Source organism: Geospiza fortis, unplaced genomic scaffold (assembly GCF_000277835.1).
Source record: "Geospiza fortis unplaced genomic scaffold, GeoFor_1.0 scaffold118, whole genome shotgun sequence".
Classification (NCBI taxonomy): Eukaryota; Metazoa; Chordata; class Aves; order Passeriformes; family Thraupidae; genus Geospiza; species Geospiza fortis.
Window position 1 is genome coordinate 2,631,001 of NW_005054380.1, and position 15,623 is coordinate 2,646,623.

Consider the following 15,623-nt stretch of genomic DNA (forward strand, 5'->3'; position numbering starts at 1 on the left):
GAGATAAAATTCAAATCGTAGAATTGTAGAATTAAAATTCTACAATTCAGTTAATTCTGTCTCAAAGCAAACATTAAAATAGTAAGAATCTAGAAAGATGGGTGTTTTATTCCTCTGAAATAAGGTTTTTATATCACCTGAAGACTATAGCCCTAAAGTGTAGACAATTTGTTCTCAGTTCATTTTAGAAGACAAAACCCCAAAAGAACAATTTTGAGTTTCAGAAAGATTTACAGTACACTGTAAGTATGTACTTTATACATTTCACCATCATGACAACTGAGAGAAAGTTATCGTCGAGCAAACATTATTTCAGGATACAAAGACACCGCTATGCCATTATTTACAAAATATATTTAATATTTGGTTTCAATTTTCCTACTATTTTCCCTTGCTTTCTTGTGGTGAGCCTGTTTGATCATTGGTGTGTTTCCAGACAGCTGTGATCCCACTCTGGCAACTTCCCTGGTTTTGAATCTGTGGTGCAATTTACAGGTTTGCTATTCATAGATGTAATATATTGCCTGTCTCTGTAGATGAGAACAATTTCATCTTATCCCCCATAAAGGCTGTGGGAACTCATATAAAGAGGACAGTACAAATAATCTTTATCCATTATGATTTATTCTCTACAATACTTCATTAGAGGATAGAGTTCAATTATTTACACTCAGAAATTATTATATAGGTAGGAGGCAACCAAGTGTAATATAAAGAATTGGTCTGACGTCTCTGCACTGTAGGTCAAAAGAGGTCTCCTGCTTTAAGGAAATAAATTAACCAAAAAAAACCCCAACAAAACAACACGTAGTTTCTGAATACAAACAGAAAACAGCACTAATAGTCAGTGAAGACTGCAGAGGTTTGTTAATGTACTATGAAAACAAATTATTCTGTGCAAAGGTTAAAATGAACTCTTAGATTTCCTTACAGATTTTTTTTTGTTCTGATAAATTGTAGATATGTGATATTTTGACCATATAACATTCCCAAACCGAAATGGCTTCAGTTGAGATTGACTGTTGAACAACATGAAAAAAAAAATTAAGAACCTCACAGTGGAAACATTTCAACACTGACAGACTCCAGTGATCAAAGACATTCTCCTGTAGTTACCATAAAACAAAGACATTTCATCATTGCAGTGAGATTATTTATCAGTTGTGGTTGTCATGAGAATAAGCCCTTCTAGACCAAAAGGCACTTGCTTCTAAGGATGAGATAATCCAGATCAAACCAGGTAACAGTTGCTTTGAGGAGTAGTTCTAACCAGCTGTCCTAGCCAAGCAAACACAGAGAAAATCTCACATCAATTGGCCACTGATTTTGGTTGTCTCCATCTTGAGGAAATTCAAACTACAGTTTGTGCCCACTTCATCTCTTTCATCCTTATGCATAGCTGCCATGTAATGATCTAGAAACGGGATTATTTCCTGAGACCACCTGTCCTTGTCATACATTTCTCTGAGCTGACTTAGCTACTGACACAGTTTTCAACTGATTTTATAGCTGGACCCTTATGGGACTAAAGCTGAGAGGGTCTGTTCCTTAGGCAGCAGACCAGTGTTTCTGATCTGCCAGCTTCTCTTCTCACTGCAACAAGACAAGAACACAGTACATATTTAGAGGCATTTATGTTTTGTTTGTGTTTTTTTAAACAGACTGAGTGGGGAAATAGAAGTGGGAGAGGACAAGACTTGCCCAGTCCCAAACCACCCGTCCCACTTCAGGCTTAAACCAACCAAGTTACTCAATCCTAAAATTCTGTTCTTTAAAAAAATGACAACTAACCCTCCCCACCCCACCCTTTAGTCATCCCCTAGTCAAAGAAACTGAAATCAGGAAAACACTATACACTGTTGAAGACACAGAACAGGGCAAACACCTGAAAAAGAAACAGTATAGTTGAAAAGCCTGGCACTGTATGCCTGCATGACCAGTCTCACCGAGCGTGCTCAGGGGTGAAGTTTTAGCACCATTTTTTTGCCTTGTTTTAAACCTTTTAGAAATTAAATTCTAACATAGAACACTTGAACAGTAATGAGTGTAGCCCTATGTATCATACTGTTTGACAGCTGAAAAGGTGAGTGGTATGCCTGGAGCTGACCCCACCCTCCCCCATCACTACACGGCACCTGGGGGAGCAACTACAAACTGGAGTGGTTTGTAACGAGACTCATTTATTCTCAGCAGCAGGAAGTCACGAAACAATCCTTTCATCTTCAATTCTTTCCAACAACATCACAAGGGAAAAGTGGCAATTTGTAGGAATGACCCCAATACAGAAGGAAAGCTGGGTCAATATTGCACCGTTATCCAGAGGAGTCTCCCTCACATCTCTCTCCTCCATACACCAACATGAAGCAAAATGGCACAAGTTGTGCCTTGCTTCCTTAGGACCAGGAGCAGCACCCTGCAGTTCTCAGCTTCCTACCAGCCCTATTCCCTGCCACACCACAGCATAATTTCAGGCTTCAAACACCAGCCAATTACAACACACGAGCAGGCTCAGAAGATGTGTGCAACTAAACAGCCATGACTCTGCTATGCACTCATGTTCTCTTCCCCAATCATTAGTGACCCTCCAGAAGCTTGGAAAACCAACCAACCAACCCTACCCCAAATTGCATTCTGAAGTCCAGTTATCTCATTGAAAGGGTGTCATAATTTACAGTTTATGACATCCCTCAATGATACTGCAGAATACAACTGATAACTTCCTTTCAGCAAACAGTATTCCTTGTGATCATCAACCACCATGGGAGAAGAAATACAGAATGCACATGAGTTTCATGCTGTTTGGGTAATACAGATTTCCCCACTCACTGCCTGCATGTGGCAATGACTAAGCTGAGTAAGATAAATCTTACCAGCAAAACTGAACAGCACCATTCCATAGGCCTGGAATAAACTGCAACACCCACAGCCCCTAAGATCAGCAGTCATACCGGCCAAAGTGGCTGTTCTATCAAAAGGAAGGTCCCCAAGACTGTTAGCTTAAATGAAAACAAATTTCTGTCACTGGTCTCACTTGTACAACTACAGCCAATGCTCTGCAAACCCCTCCCCAGCCCTAATCCTATGTCTTACAAATATTGGGAAACAAAATTTGGTCAAAACAAAGACTGTCCAAGGACACTCGAGGATGCTTTCCTCTGCGTACACAGCACGTGCCATGTCGCTCTTACAGGCAAAACAGCATTGTATTTCACAGCAGGCTTCATCATCAAGAATCCAACCTACCAAGGATCTGAGCCTTAAAGCCTTCAAGGGTTTATTTAAATAATGGATTCATTTTTCACATATTTTCTGTCCATGAGGATGGGGTGCTATCCAGATGTTCAACCCTCCCCAATATCATGATGTCCGCCTGTGATGCGTGGGGACTGCAATCAGCTCTCAGTACACAACAGATACCAGAGGTTAAAAAAAAATTAAAAAGAACCTAAAAAATGTTTTGTTGGACTCCGTTGCCCAGGCTGCCAGGGGAATGCTCCTACTTGATCTGGGGGGCTTCCATAACAAACAACTCCAGTTTCCAGAGCGTCAGTAACACCCAGGAACAGATCAGTCCGAAGCAGCACTTTCACTCCTAAAGGTCTTCTGCACCTGACGACAGTTCGTAGGCATGGAGCCCCAATCCAACTGAACCCCCGCTGGGAGGGAAGGCTGAGATAAGGCTTGGGCCCCTGAAGTCCTGTCACGCTCTCACCCTCCCCCCAGGTCAGTGGGAAGGCAGACTTGGCAACGGAAGCTAGCATCATAAAATGGTGCAGTAATAGAAGTAACTGGACCAGGAAGAGGAGGCGTCTGCCCCGATGATTTCATAGCCGTTGGCAGCAACTGGGGAGTGGGACTGGTCATGCAGCCGTGTGTCAGGAGTAATGATTGTAGAGGGGGGGGGCATGAAGGGTGCCATTCTGGAAACAATGCTGGCGGGAGGCCATGTACTCTGCATAACTGATTGTCACCTTCTCACTGCGGTACCTGCGGGAACAGGCAGAAACACAACGTCAGGCTGTGCAACGTGGAGCGTCGGATCTGCGTTACCACCAACAAAGGAAGGAATGATGAGTCTGACTCCATGCTCTCAGAAGGCTAATTTATTATTTTATGATACTATACTATATTAAAGAATGCTATACTAAACTATACTAAAGAATACAGAAAGGATACTTACTGAATGCTAAAAAGATAATAATGAAAACTCGTGACTCTTTCCAGAGTCTCAACACAGCTACTGAACTAATATTTGGCTCATCTGTCTTCAGAAGGTTTGTATTCAAATCATATTCCCACTGCTGGATACCAATCCCACTATAGGTTAGTTTGTTAAGTCAAATAATTAGGTGGGCAACATACAAGACAGATGTTATTGTCAGCCCACAAATACACAAAACCGGCACTGATTGGCCAATGAGTCAAAAGAACTCACACCAGAATCCAATGAAACAATCACCTGTGGGTAAACAATCTCCAAATACATTCCACATGAGCAAAACAGAGGAGAAGAAAATGAGATAAGAATTGTTTTCATTTTTCTCTGAGGCTTCTCAGCTTCCCAGGAGAAAAAATCCTGGGTGAAGGGATTTTTCAGAAAATGTGAATGCAACAGTGGAGGGACTCAACATAAAACATTCACCCCAGACTCCTCTCCAGCTCACAGCCAGTGATGACCAAGAGGAACCCACTGGTATGAATAACCCACTGGTATGTGAGCTTGAATTAGCTCCAGGGTCCCAAAAGATGTGTCCTGATCAAGGTGATGATAATTAAAGGGATGCCTGAAGTAGCATACAGAAAATAAATGATTGGTTTGTATTCTTTTTTATCCACAAATTGCATTAAAAATTTGCTGGAAGAAGATTTAACTACAGTGATTAAATAATCAGTATTTCAGTATTGTTTACCTTTGTGGTTATCTCCACATTTGAAAAGGTAGTGAAAGAAATGGAGAGGTGGGTGAAGAGAGGTTTATTATAGCACACAAATTACTTAGTCCATGTTGTACAATCAGAATTCACAAAATGTGAAGTTCCTTTGGAGAGACTGGAGTTTTCCAAGTTCTTCTAAAGCATGCTAAACAACAGCCAGCTACAAAGTGGTAGTGAGTTGCCCTAAGATCACATTACATGAGATTTTAATGAAAACCTTCAGCCTGTCACCTCCTGTTAAAGAAAACCCTGCACACTCACCTAATTTCTCTAGAGGTAAAGAATGACCTGATAATTTAGTGTTTCTATAGAAAACCAGAAAGTCCCAATTTTTACTAACATAAAGAGGGCAGAAACCAATAGGACAGCTGGGGATATAGAAAAGTGAGCACATTCTGAAAACCAGCCAAATTGAGTGTGGTTTGGTTTCAAGACAGGTGTCACCTAGTAATAGCTACATTCACAGATGAGCACACTGAGAAAAGGAAGTTCATTGAAAAGATGCCAAAAAAAATATCAACCTTTTCAACTCTCAAAGGTTCTGCTTCTGATCTTTCATGTATATAGAAATATTAAAACCAGTGACACTTAGAAAAATGCCAATTTTGATCCTGCATGGACCAAACACATTGTGCTTAATTCCACGTGCATTACATGCCTAACACATGGCATTTGTGGTTTGGTCTTTCGCACTACATCTCCTCTGAAAGAAGCATAAAGATTTACATCAAGCACAAATATTTTAAATCACGCAGAAAACACTATAAAGTAAAATTAAAAGACAACAAATACATCTGCTTACCTGGTAAGTTTAATTGTTTTCCTAAAATCATTGGTAATGGGAGCCTTAAAGCCACCTTTCCTGAGTAAGGAGTCTATGGTCTGGATCTGATCCCAGTCTATTGAAAAATAGAAGCCAGGCAAATTTTTCAATATAAAAAAAATATTTCAAAACCACAAGAGATGCCTTAAAAGGACTCTAGAAAAACAAACAACTAACAGGAAACTCTGAGCTTCAGAAATCCTAGTGTTGAGCTGGACATACATGGCCTGATGCACGCACACTATCTGCACATGCCTACTCCTTTAAACTCATACTGGAGCTGGTCTATGAAAGAGCAGTTCCATTTTCCATTCCATGTCTTCTTATAAAGGTCTGTGCCTTGCTACTGCTGCAGGGACCCCGAATTTTTTCATCATGTGCCACTTAGCTGCCTTGAAAAGAAGATAATACTAATCTCTTTACACAGACAAATTGGGATTGATGCTGTAGTGATTGCACAGTGCACTGCTATGTGAGAGATGAGAGTTAAAATTCCTACCTTAGTCTTTTGCCCCAGAGTCAGGAGGATGCGACCACTCCACTCTGCTAGGTGGAGGAAAGGAGGAGGCAATATTTTGAGCAGTTACCATGGTGACCACTACTCTATTTGAGTGGGAAGTGTGCTCCAGAGGGGCTGTGTTTCTAGCCCTCCTCTGGAGGATGCTACTTTGGCAAGAATGAGGAGGAAAGTGACTCTCCTGTTGGTGCTGTGCAGCGTGCAGTTATCCTAGTTGGTGGGAGAAACATAGAAGAGGAAAGATGCAATGCTGAATGAAGCTGGAAGATCCATACTTTGAGATCCTCTATTTCTTCAGCCCTAAAACATTCTGACACTAAAACAGAGCTATGCAAAGATATGGGATGAGAGACAGGCCAGATGAAAACCCAGCACCAACTGTATCAGGTGTCAGTCGTCCAGATTAAGCCTGGTGGTTCCATGGCACCACTGTGAGGACAGCATTGTATTCCAAGCCCCAAACTGACAGATTGTTACCCAATTCTGTGACACGATGTGTAGACATGTTTGGCTGCCATCTCAAACCCACCTTGTTCCTTAGCAACCTCAGGTAAATACGTGGCTGTGCGTTTGACACCTTTCTCATTGATGAACTCTATTCTGATCCCATGGATTCCAACCTATAGATGGAAATGAACAGCCAGATAAGAGGTGTTTGCTAGCACTGAGCCCGTGACTCAGTTGTCATTCCCACAACTCTGTGCATCTCTCTCTCTGCACAGTTTGGCTTTTGCCTGGGTAAGGTCATTCTTTTCCCCACTCTCTGCTCTTGCCTGGCAGGTCTCACAAGGAGCTCTCAGCCACCCTTCCCAAACAAGCCTCACCAGTGGCCCTGTCACTTCTCCTGAGCTAAGTCTTGTCAGTTTTCCATCTCTTGGTGTCAGGCAAGAGAGAAAAAATCTATGCATGCAAGAATGAAGCCTAAAATTACCTGACTATGAAGTCCATATATATATTATTCTTGAATGAAATACACTTCAATGTGCAATGTCCTAAAAACCATTCATACCTTTGGTCTTAACTACTTTTTATTTCCAGCTCCTGTCCACACCACCAAAATACCTCCCAGGTTTTTACACAAGTATTTACACCCATTTCCTATTGGGCCAAGTCCACGAACCACTTTAATGTTTCTCTTATTACCATTCAGATCCCCCCCAACCAAAAGCATATTGTTGGCCATCTTCTTCCTTCCTTCCTTCTAGTTTTCCAGCCCCATTTCTTCTATTCCCAGACTCTTCTAGCCCCATACACCCCTGTAAGGAAGGAGATACATCACCATGTACTAACCCGAACCCGAATGGAACGAGAGAGTGATGCAGAGTTCCAAATGCACCTGTTCTCACCTCCCAGTCCAGGTAGTCACTGGCATCCTCAAAGTTAGTGAGGAGGGAGACAGAGCAGAAGAGTTTGGGCAGCTCCTCGCGGGTCAGGGGGGGAAATCGGCTGTCCTTAAGTGCACTAAAGGGAACAGAAGATACATCACCCAATACAAGCACCAAAATAAAGTGTCAGATGCTCAGTTATCCCCCTTTTGATTATGCCTGCATGAAACATGCTCCTCTGCTACTGCAGAGAAAGTGATTTGCATCTCTCCCTAATCTAATGAACTGTAATACCAGTAGCAAGCTTCCTGATGCTGTCCAATGCCTACTGCAGGCTGAGAGAAATTACGTGCTATGGATGTCAAAACTGTAGGTATGCAAGATAGATTTGACAGTAGCCTTAAAATGCCAACTGCAACTCACCTTTTGCAAAGATGTTCCACTACATCCTACATCACCTCACTGTAACTCTCAGACACTCAGGTTTATTTTATTATGAAGCATATTACACTGAACTAAGCTGATCCAACATCCTAACCTCGAATCCTTACAGATCTTCAGTGAATGAACTAATTTCATATTCATTTCATATTTATTTCATTTTTGACAGTTACCTGGTTAATGTGTATTCCCTGAGTCCTGAGTGAAGATTCATGGCTGAAAAGGTCCCGATGCAGCCACGAAGCCGCTTGTCTCGCCCCGTCTTCCACGTCACAAAGAGTGGACTGAAAAGGCAAAAAAAGAAACAAACCCTCCAGCCTCTACAGATATTTGGTTGCTAAGGGGAGACAGCCAAGGTATGAAGAGCCCCATGCCTTTGCTTTCTGTCCCTGCAGTAAACCCCAGCAGGCAGGCTTGCTCACCTGCTATCTAGCAAGAACAAAACTTCATGCCCTCACCCCCCACATGCAAGCCCCAGCACTTCCCTCCACCTTGTCAGCACACTCCATCCTCCCCAGCAGGACTCTGGGAATCCTCCACAGACACCTTCCTAGCCAGACTCTGCTGTCTTCTAATGACTGAAATGGTTACTTGATGCCACTGATTACCTGTCAGTATTGGCTTCACTTTGTAGCCCCACTAGTTTCCAGCATAGGTCATACAGAAATTAATATACATGATGCAAGTTAGTTCTTTATACTACCACTTCTATAAATCAGACTTTCAATAAAAGCTTTTCTTTTTGGCTTTTTAAGGAATGAAAATAACTCAAAATTTTTTTCCCTGTTATTTCCATGAGGGTCTGACTTCTGGGTCCATCCCTAAGGCTCAAGCAGTTTATGTCCACATCTTTTGCTTCCCTTACATTTGATTTGTATTTACACACATTTTCTCCTGTTGAACACATATCTAAAACACTATTGTTCCTACTCAAACATCACCTGGGTTTCCACTTTCCTGTCTACCATCACAAATTTACAGGCACAACAGTAGATTCTCAAACTCAGCAGGCTCATTTCAAGCTGTTAAACTACACCTCCTGATTTGGCCTTAAAGAATAACAACTTCAGAATAACAGAGCTCTACGAAGAGGTAAACAGGTAAAGATGACTGTGAACATTAAATACAGAAAAATTAACTTCTACCAGAGTGAGTGAAATTGCAAAGAGCTGTAGAGAGAAGCACTAAAAGGACAGTGGTGGCTGCAGCTCTACAAGAATGTCCAAACATCTGCAAAATTCTGTAAGGCAACTGATAATGCTGACCTAATTACAACAACAGGATGAGTGATTCTGTGCCTTGTTCAGAGAACTAAATGCAAGACATCAGTCTCTGGATTTCTACTGAACTTTAAGTAACATGATAGCATATGATTTTCTGAGATTAAAAAAACATTGACAGGAGATTTGAACCATCAAGACTGATTTGACAACATAGCTCAGACATTTACTTTCCTCAAACTCTTGAAGCTTTTGTGAGCAATGCACCTCTGCAGCAAATCTTACAAAAATACTAAGATGTTCTGTTCAGACAACAAATCCAGCAGGGAGTGTGGATGATTTCTCAAACACAGCAACAGAACTTCTTAAGTCTAAGTAGTGAGAACATCATTTAAACTGTAGTAATAAATCAATGCCCAGTGAGGTTCCTCAGAGCAACAATGGAATTAAACCCATCACAGCATAAATTCATCATTCAGGATCTAGATACCAGCTGTGACCAACAGCAAAAGTACAGCCCAAAAGAGCAATTAGCCCTTGAGTGATAATTGTGAAGGACTTTGCCCACAGAGGAAGTGGAAACATCCTTCCACACCCAACAACAACCTCCTGGCTGGCTTGACCAAGACAGAGGACTTGCTGTTCTAGTTTTCCAGTAACACTTCAAAGCACTTAGAGGATATAATTTTTCTACATTTTCATCTATTATATGTTGAAGGAGCAAACAGAAAAAGAGTGTAAGAAAATACATTAGAAAACATAAAAAAAAAAGACACTAAACTTACATAGGAGATCTCGGAGAAATGCTACTGTCACAAGTTCAGTGGAAATTTACCCTAATCTAATAAAAATTTTGAAAGTACTGCTCAGTCCATGTTACACTCAGCCCAAAGAGAAAAGGCAAGGGAGAACATAAAAACCATCAGTCACAGAATACAAATCTAAGTAAATTCCCCTTTAATTCAAATTGCAGGTTCACATTTTCAATTTATCTCTTTCCCCTTCCAAAGGGAAAAAATCCCAGAACCCATCTTTGCACTGAGCTGCAGCACAGCATTATGCATCTATAATAGAAGAGACATTATCAGAAGGGAGAGGATAATTGCATTCAGAAGGCTGTATATTTTAAAATACCTTAAAGCACATTTAAAACCATTTTTCATTGTGGTCAGAACAACTGAGGCATAAAAAAAGATATGATTCTGCACACATAGATAAAATTTCACTATTTTCACTGCAGAGAAGATGATGTTTCTGTCTCTGAAGAATAAATGCACTCAGCAAATTGCAGGTGCAGCTGACAATAAGGCCATTGTTCCAGAGCCCCTCCTTGAAAAGTGTTATTTCCCAGATGTACTGAGAAAAGTCACAACAATCTTTTGTCCATGTTCACCCAAGAGCATTTACTGGTACTTTGCAGCCATATCCTCAGCAGATTATGTCAACTGTTCCTTCCCCAGCCACAACATCCCACTTTATATATGTTTGATGACGGTTTTTAGGCTGAGAGGAACTAAAACTAACAGCAACTAAAAATTAGCTTCATCAATTGCAACTACAAAGGGAATTTTAAAGTAGAAAAACACAGTTTGTTTGAATCAGGCTTTAGCTTGTACTAGGGAAAAACTTGTTACAGAACAGATCTTATGATGCAAGTATCCTATTATTTGTCTTGTATGGCAGCTAGAAACTTCCATAGTATAGTTCTAGCACCAGTTTGTAATACCAACTATTAAAAAATGAGACTGAAGTACAAAAGTGGAAAAAGTAACCAATCAACTACTTGCATAGGTTCCAAACTGTAATTACTTGCAGTAACCTGAATAATAAAGGGGATATTTCCTTCCTTTGCCAAGTTAATTCAGACATAACTACAAGGCTTGCAATGCCACCATCTCCCCATTGATGTGTGACCCTCACTGCTAACACTGGAATAAAGGAACTTTACTTCAGGTGTCTACCAGCTCTGTAATTCCCATCAAGAGTGGTGTCCATGTGCATATCCCCCCAGGCTGGTGACTGAAATTCATGTGGTTTTCAATCCATAACCCTGTAACTTGCATGTTATTACACTGTTTATGCCAAATCCTGACCTTAACACCTGTTTTCAGCTTTACTATGAAGTTCAGCACCAGTTTAAAACCAGTCTAAGAACAGGCTGTGCTTCTTTCTATTCAATCAACAGTCTCTTCTCTGTCTGTCCAGACTCCTGGTATAAACCTTTGTTTTGTCCAAAGATCTCTTACATTGACATTAATTATGTCACAAAAGGCCACAATGAAAATTATTTCTGTATTTTCACTTTGCTTACTCTTGTATTTGATAACATTTGGCTTAAAGTTCATTACTAGACTATCTCAAGTGGGGCAGTTCTTCCTTGTGTGCTGCTCTCCAAGAGAGCAAGCCCCATGTACCCTGGAGTACATCCATTTCCTGGGAGCAACAGAATAAATGCTGAAACACAAGAAAATCCAGGTAAGCATTTGCTGACAGAGGAAGAGAAGGGAAGGGCTGGTTATGCTTTGTTGGTGTGCTAATCTAAAAGACTTTAATCATGAGCACTGAAATAACCAGTGAACAACTTTTAACTTTTCAAATCTGGGCATAAAATTTCAACCAGCTGCTATTTCCCAAAGGACATCCTTTTTATACTAGTCAACAGAAAAAGCAAGAAAATCCAGCCAGAAATCTCCTCTGACACCAAAAGAATGCAGCTCTATAAAACCATCTCTCTTACCGGCTTAACAGAGCAACAGCAAATAACCCTTTGCACCCTGAGTGACAAACAGCGAGCAGACTGACACCAAATGTGCTAAAGGGAGCCCACTCTGTAGGTATCAATACCAGAAATGTTTCAGCCTGGGGAGTCCCTAGAACTGTTTGATATCCCAGTCCAGAGCATTTCTGTGTCCATTTGTATTTACAGCATTAAACAGCTTACTCTGCAGCAGCATTCAGAACATGTATCCATAATCCAGCTGGAATAATAACTGCAAGGAAGCACAACCTACATCCACCCTGACAGCAGAAAGGTGGGCAGACACTGACTACACAGAAAGGAAGTCCTTGACCTGTTTAAGCCATTGTTCTTTACATCAATTTAAAATTCATTAGCTTAAATTAAGGATGTCAGCAACTTTTTATTTTATCTATTGTTCTGGAGGAGGCCCCGGAGGAGTGTCAGAAGGTCCATCTGTCACTGATCTTTCCCATATAATTCTTTTAACAAACATTTTAACAGCATTAACATTTCCACACCTACACAGTCAGCCTTCAGACAAGCATTAGTTAAATCTCACCAAAGTGAAACAGCTTCATAAATCCTTCTCCTCACTTCTGCTCATACACATCTCCTTTCCTCCTAACCTTGGTACCGTCCTTGAAAGTTAACTCTCTTGGCAGTGCTGGCCTCATGGTTGGACTCAAAGGTTTTTCCAACCTAAATGATTCTAAGATTTCTCCCCACATAGCACTAGCTAGGCAATCTCCCTAACACATCTTCTATAACTGGTAATTTTTAGATTCCCCTCCCTGCTAAACCCATTCACTTGGACAGCTGAAAACTTCCTTGAGTGTCCTTGTCCAACCCTCACCAGCCCAACATTTGTTTCAGAATGAGCTGGAAACTTGTTCCAACTTCAACTTCTGTTTGCTTGGCAGAAGGAAGTCTTTTCCCCTCTCCAAGTCAGTGTCTCACATTAGAAGCTGGAGCTTCTTCAAATTAATGACGTTATTTAACTGGTTTTCTAGTACAATTTTGTAGGTGGCACTACTCAGTTCATTTTTACAGAGGAATCTACTCACAAAGAAGGGGGCAAACTTTACCAGAACATTACCATGAAGTGGGTTTGCACTCCTCCACAAAGAACACAGTGCCTCATGGAACACACCAGACTGTGGGCTGAAGATGCACCACACCTCTTCACACTTGGCCTAGCTCTCTGTAGAGCTAAGCACTTTCTGTCTCGAAGGACACTCTTAAAAGCTCACTCACCTCCACCAACGAACAGCACTTTAATCTTTTGTGCACTCACAGTGCATCTTTTTGTTCCCAGCAGACAAAGCAAGGAGCAGAGTGCCCCCTTTCTCCCTGCACACCCATCTTCCCACTCCCAAAGGAAACCCTTCACCCTTCCCCAACCACACCCCAGCTCTGGAAGCTGTTTCCCAGCTTTGCTCCCCCCAGGGCTGTACTCACTAGGGGTCATTGGTAAATCGAGGAAGCCGTGGCTGAGGGAACCCGTAGAGATGACAGTAGAGTACATCAAAGCAGTAGCAGCACATCTCTGCTGTCACCACCAGGTTCTTGGTGCTGTTGGCAGTTCCATTGGGCCGAGTAAGTGGGCTCAGAGCTCCTGAAGTGGGATTCATTCGAGTAATTGGGGAATTTCCTGGGCCCAAAGTCAAGTCAGATACGTTCTCCCTTCCATTATTCCCATCTGTATGCTGGTGGTTCTGAAGAGGACCTGAACTGGAGCTTGGTGCAGTTGTGGTCTGATTCCCATGACTGTGCGTTCCACTCCCAGACAACTTGGGCTTCTTCACCCCACAACAGCCAGCTGCCAGCTTGGGCTCAAGTGGAGGAACACAGCGTCTTTTTCCCATCCTGCTTCAAAACTCGCTGCCTGGAGCACTGCAGAACCCTGGCACGGAGGGGTGGGGAGGGGGGAAAAGCATTACACAAAGAGTTACAGGTGGAAAACCAACAGCTGCTTCCTTGCTTCTGCTAAAACAGAGGAAGAAAACCCTCCAAAGCACGGGACCAAGCACAGCAGTAAAGGCAGCTCAGCAGAATGGGTGTTTTCACACATAGATTGGGAGAGTATGGACACAACCTGCATGCAATCACACTTTCCAAGGTATTGAACACTTTAATAGGTGGCTCATCACAAAAAACTGTCACCAGACTTCCCATAAAAAGAACAAAACTGTGGGAAAACAGAAGGAAAAAAGACTTGGGACTACAGATAAACCCTATCTACTACTTTTCCTGCTCAGCCATTCCTCCTCAGTCAATGCCTGCACCAGTGGCAAGAAAGTGCATTTCCCTTCCCTGTTCCTGAGAGAGAGAGTGACAGCAGCCCAAAATGACACCTTTGGGGCTGGACTCCCAGGGGTGTTGCCCTTGATTTAGCACTGGCAACATCAAAGAGGAGCTAAAAGCACTGAAACCACCATTTTCTAAACTACAGACTATTTTCCAGACCACAGACTGGAATCTGCATTTACTTTCTGGGACTGGGTGAACGAATACAGCTCCCAAATAAACATGTAGGGGGTACAGGCAAGATGTGCACGACAGGAAGAGCTGAAGCCAGCACAGAAAGTGATAATAGCAGGAAACAGGCATGGTATAAAAAAACCCAACAACCCAGAGCAGTGTTTTGCCTGCAAAGATGAGAATATTAGCTCATGCAGCACAAGAAGGGGCGGAACAAACACAGGGAGGAAAGGCTGTGCAGACAGAGATGAACAAACATGATAGGCAAGGATTACAGGTCAGTGGCAGGAGCTTAAACACCAACATCACCGTGAGATCTGAACATACAGGGGAGAGAAAACCAGGCTGTCAAATGGGGCTCAAAGCACAAGCACGTGAGACACAGGGAACACCACGGGGGACTGAAGTCACACTCAGCCCTCAGCAGCACCAGGGAACTGCTGTGACCACCAGAGCAGCCCTCCAACCCTCCCAAGCTGAGAGCACAAACTGTGCTGGGGGGTGAAGGATGACACGCACTGAAATTCAGGTTGTGACAACTCCCTCCCTCCTCTGCACGTGCAAAGACAGTAAACTTTGTTCATGAAGTTTCATCGGTCACAGCAGGAGTCACAGGACTCTGAACTGAACCAGAACTGATGGGAAGGGTGTTGAGAGGTGCACCTTGCATGCCCGCAGTGCTTGCTCTGCTTAGGAATCCTCACCTCAAGGTTTTAGAAAGACCATAAGGAACAATTTACATGACCGAAGGAAAATGATATTTTTTTCTTTGAGCTCTACTTTTGCAATATAATAAAATTTTAAAAAAACCAAAACAAAGAGGAAGGAAACCAGGCAGAAGAAAAGCATAACTTTGACAAAGCGACGGTGTAAATTCTTCACTGCCTATTAAAAGTAACCCGCTCTGGCTCTTTGAGGGTGCTGAGCCTTATGAGCCTTCCCCAGTTACCACGGACGGCTCAGCCGCAATGGGGAAGATAAATCATTATTTATTTATCTGGAGCACAACACTTGATTCAAGATCGGAGACGTGGCAGGGGCAGGGGGAGCTTCCCTCTCTTCTCCCCTCCTCTGCAGCAGGGGCCTAACAAAGGCGGCCGTTCGGCTCCAGCCCCGCTTCCCGGAGCGCCCCGCGGGCGGGC

The 15,623-nt window shown here is 42.4% G+C and overlaps 1 protein-coding gene across 1 annotated transcript; it reads right to left on the reverse strand.

Moving 5' to 3' along the window:
- Nucleotides 1–605: 605 nt before the first annotated feature.
- Nucleotides 606–14,362, reverse strand: AMMECR1L (AMMECR1 like). The gene is made up of 6 exons (XM_005425075.3): nt 13,459–14,362; nt 8,214–8,324; nt 7,621–7,735; nt 6,804–6,894; nt 5,737–5,833; nt 606–3,987 (listed from the first exon to the last, which is right to left on the reverse strand). The coding sequence occupies exons 1-6, from the start codon at nt 13,863–13,865 to the stop codon at nt 3,876–3,878; spliced, it is 933 nt and encodes a 310-aa protein (XP_005425132.1). The 5' UTR covers nt 13,866–14,362; the 3' UTR covers nt 606–3,875.
- Nucleotides 14,363–15,623: the final 1,261 nt, after the last annotated feature.

Excerpts from the sequence above, each read along its gene's own strand:
- AMMECR1L (XM_005425075.3), bottom strand. The coding sequence starts at position 13,865 with ATGGGAAAAAGACGCTGTGTTCCTCCACTTGAGCCCAAGCTGGCAGCT. Across the intron at positions 8,325-13,458 it reads CGATTTACCAATGACCCCTA|TCCACTCTTTGTGACGTGGA; the intron begins GTGAGTACAGCC and ends TTGCCTTTTCAG. Across the intron at positions 6,895-7,620 it reads GTGACTACCTGGACTGGGAG|GTTGGAATCCATGGGATCAG; the intron begins GTGAGAACAGGT and ends TTCCATCTATAG.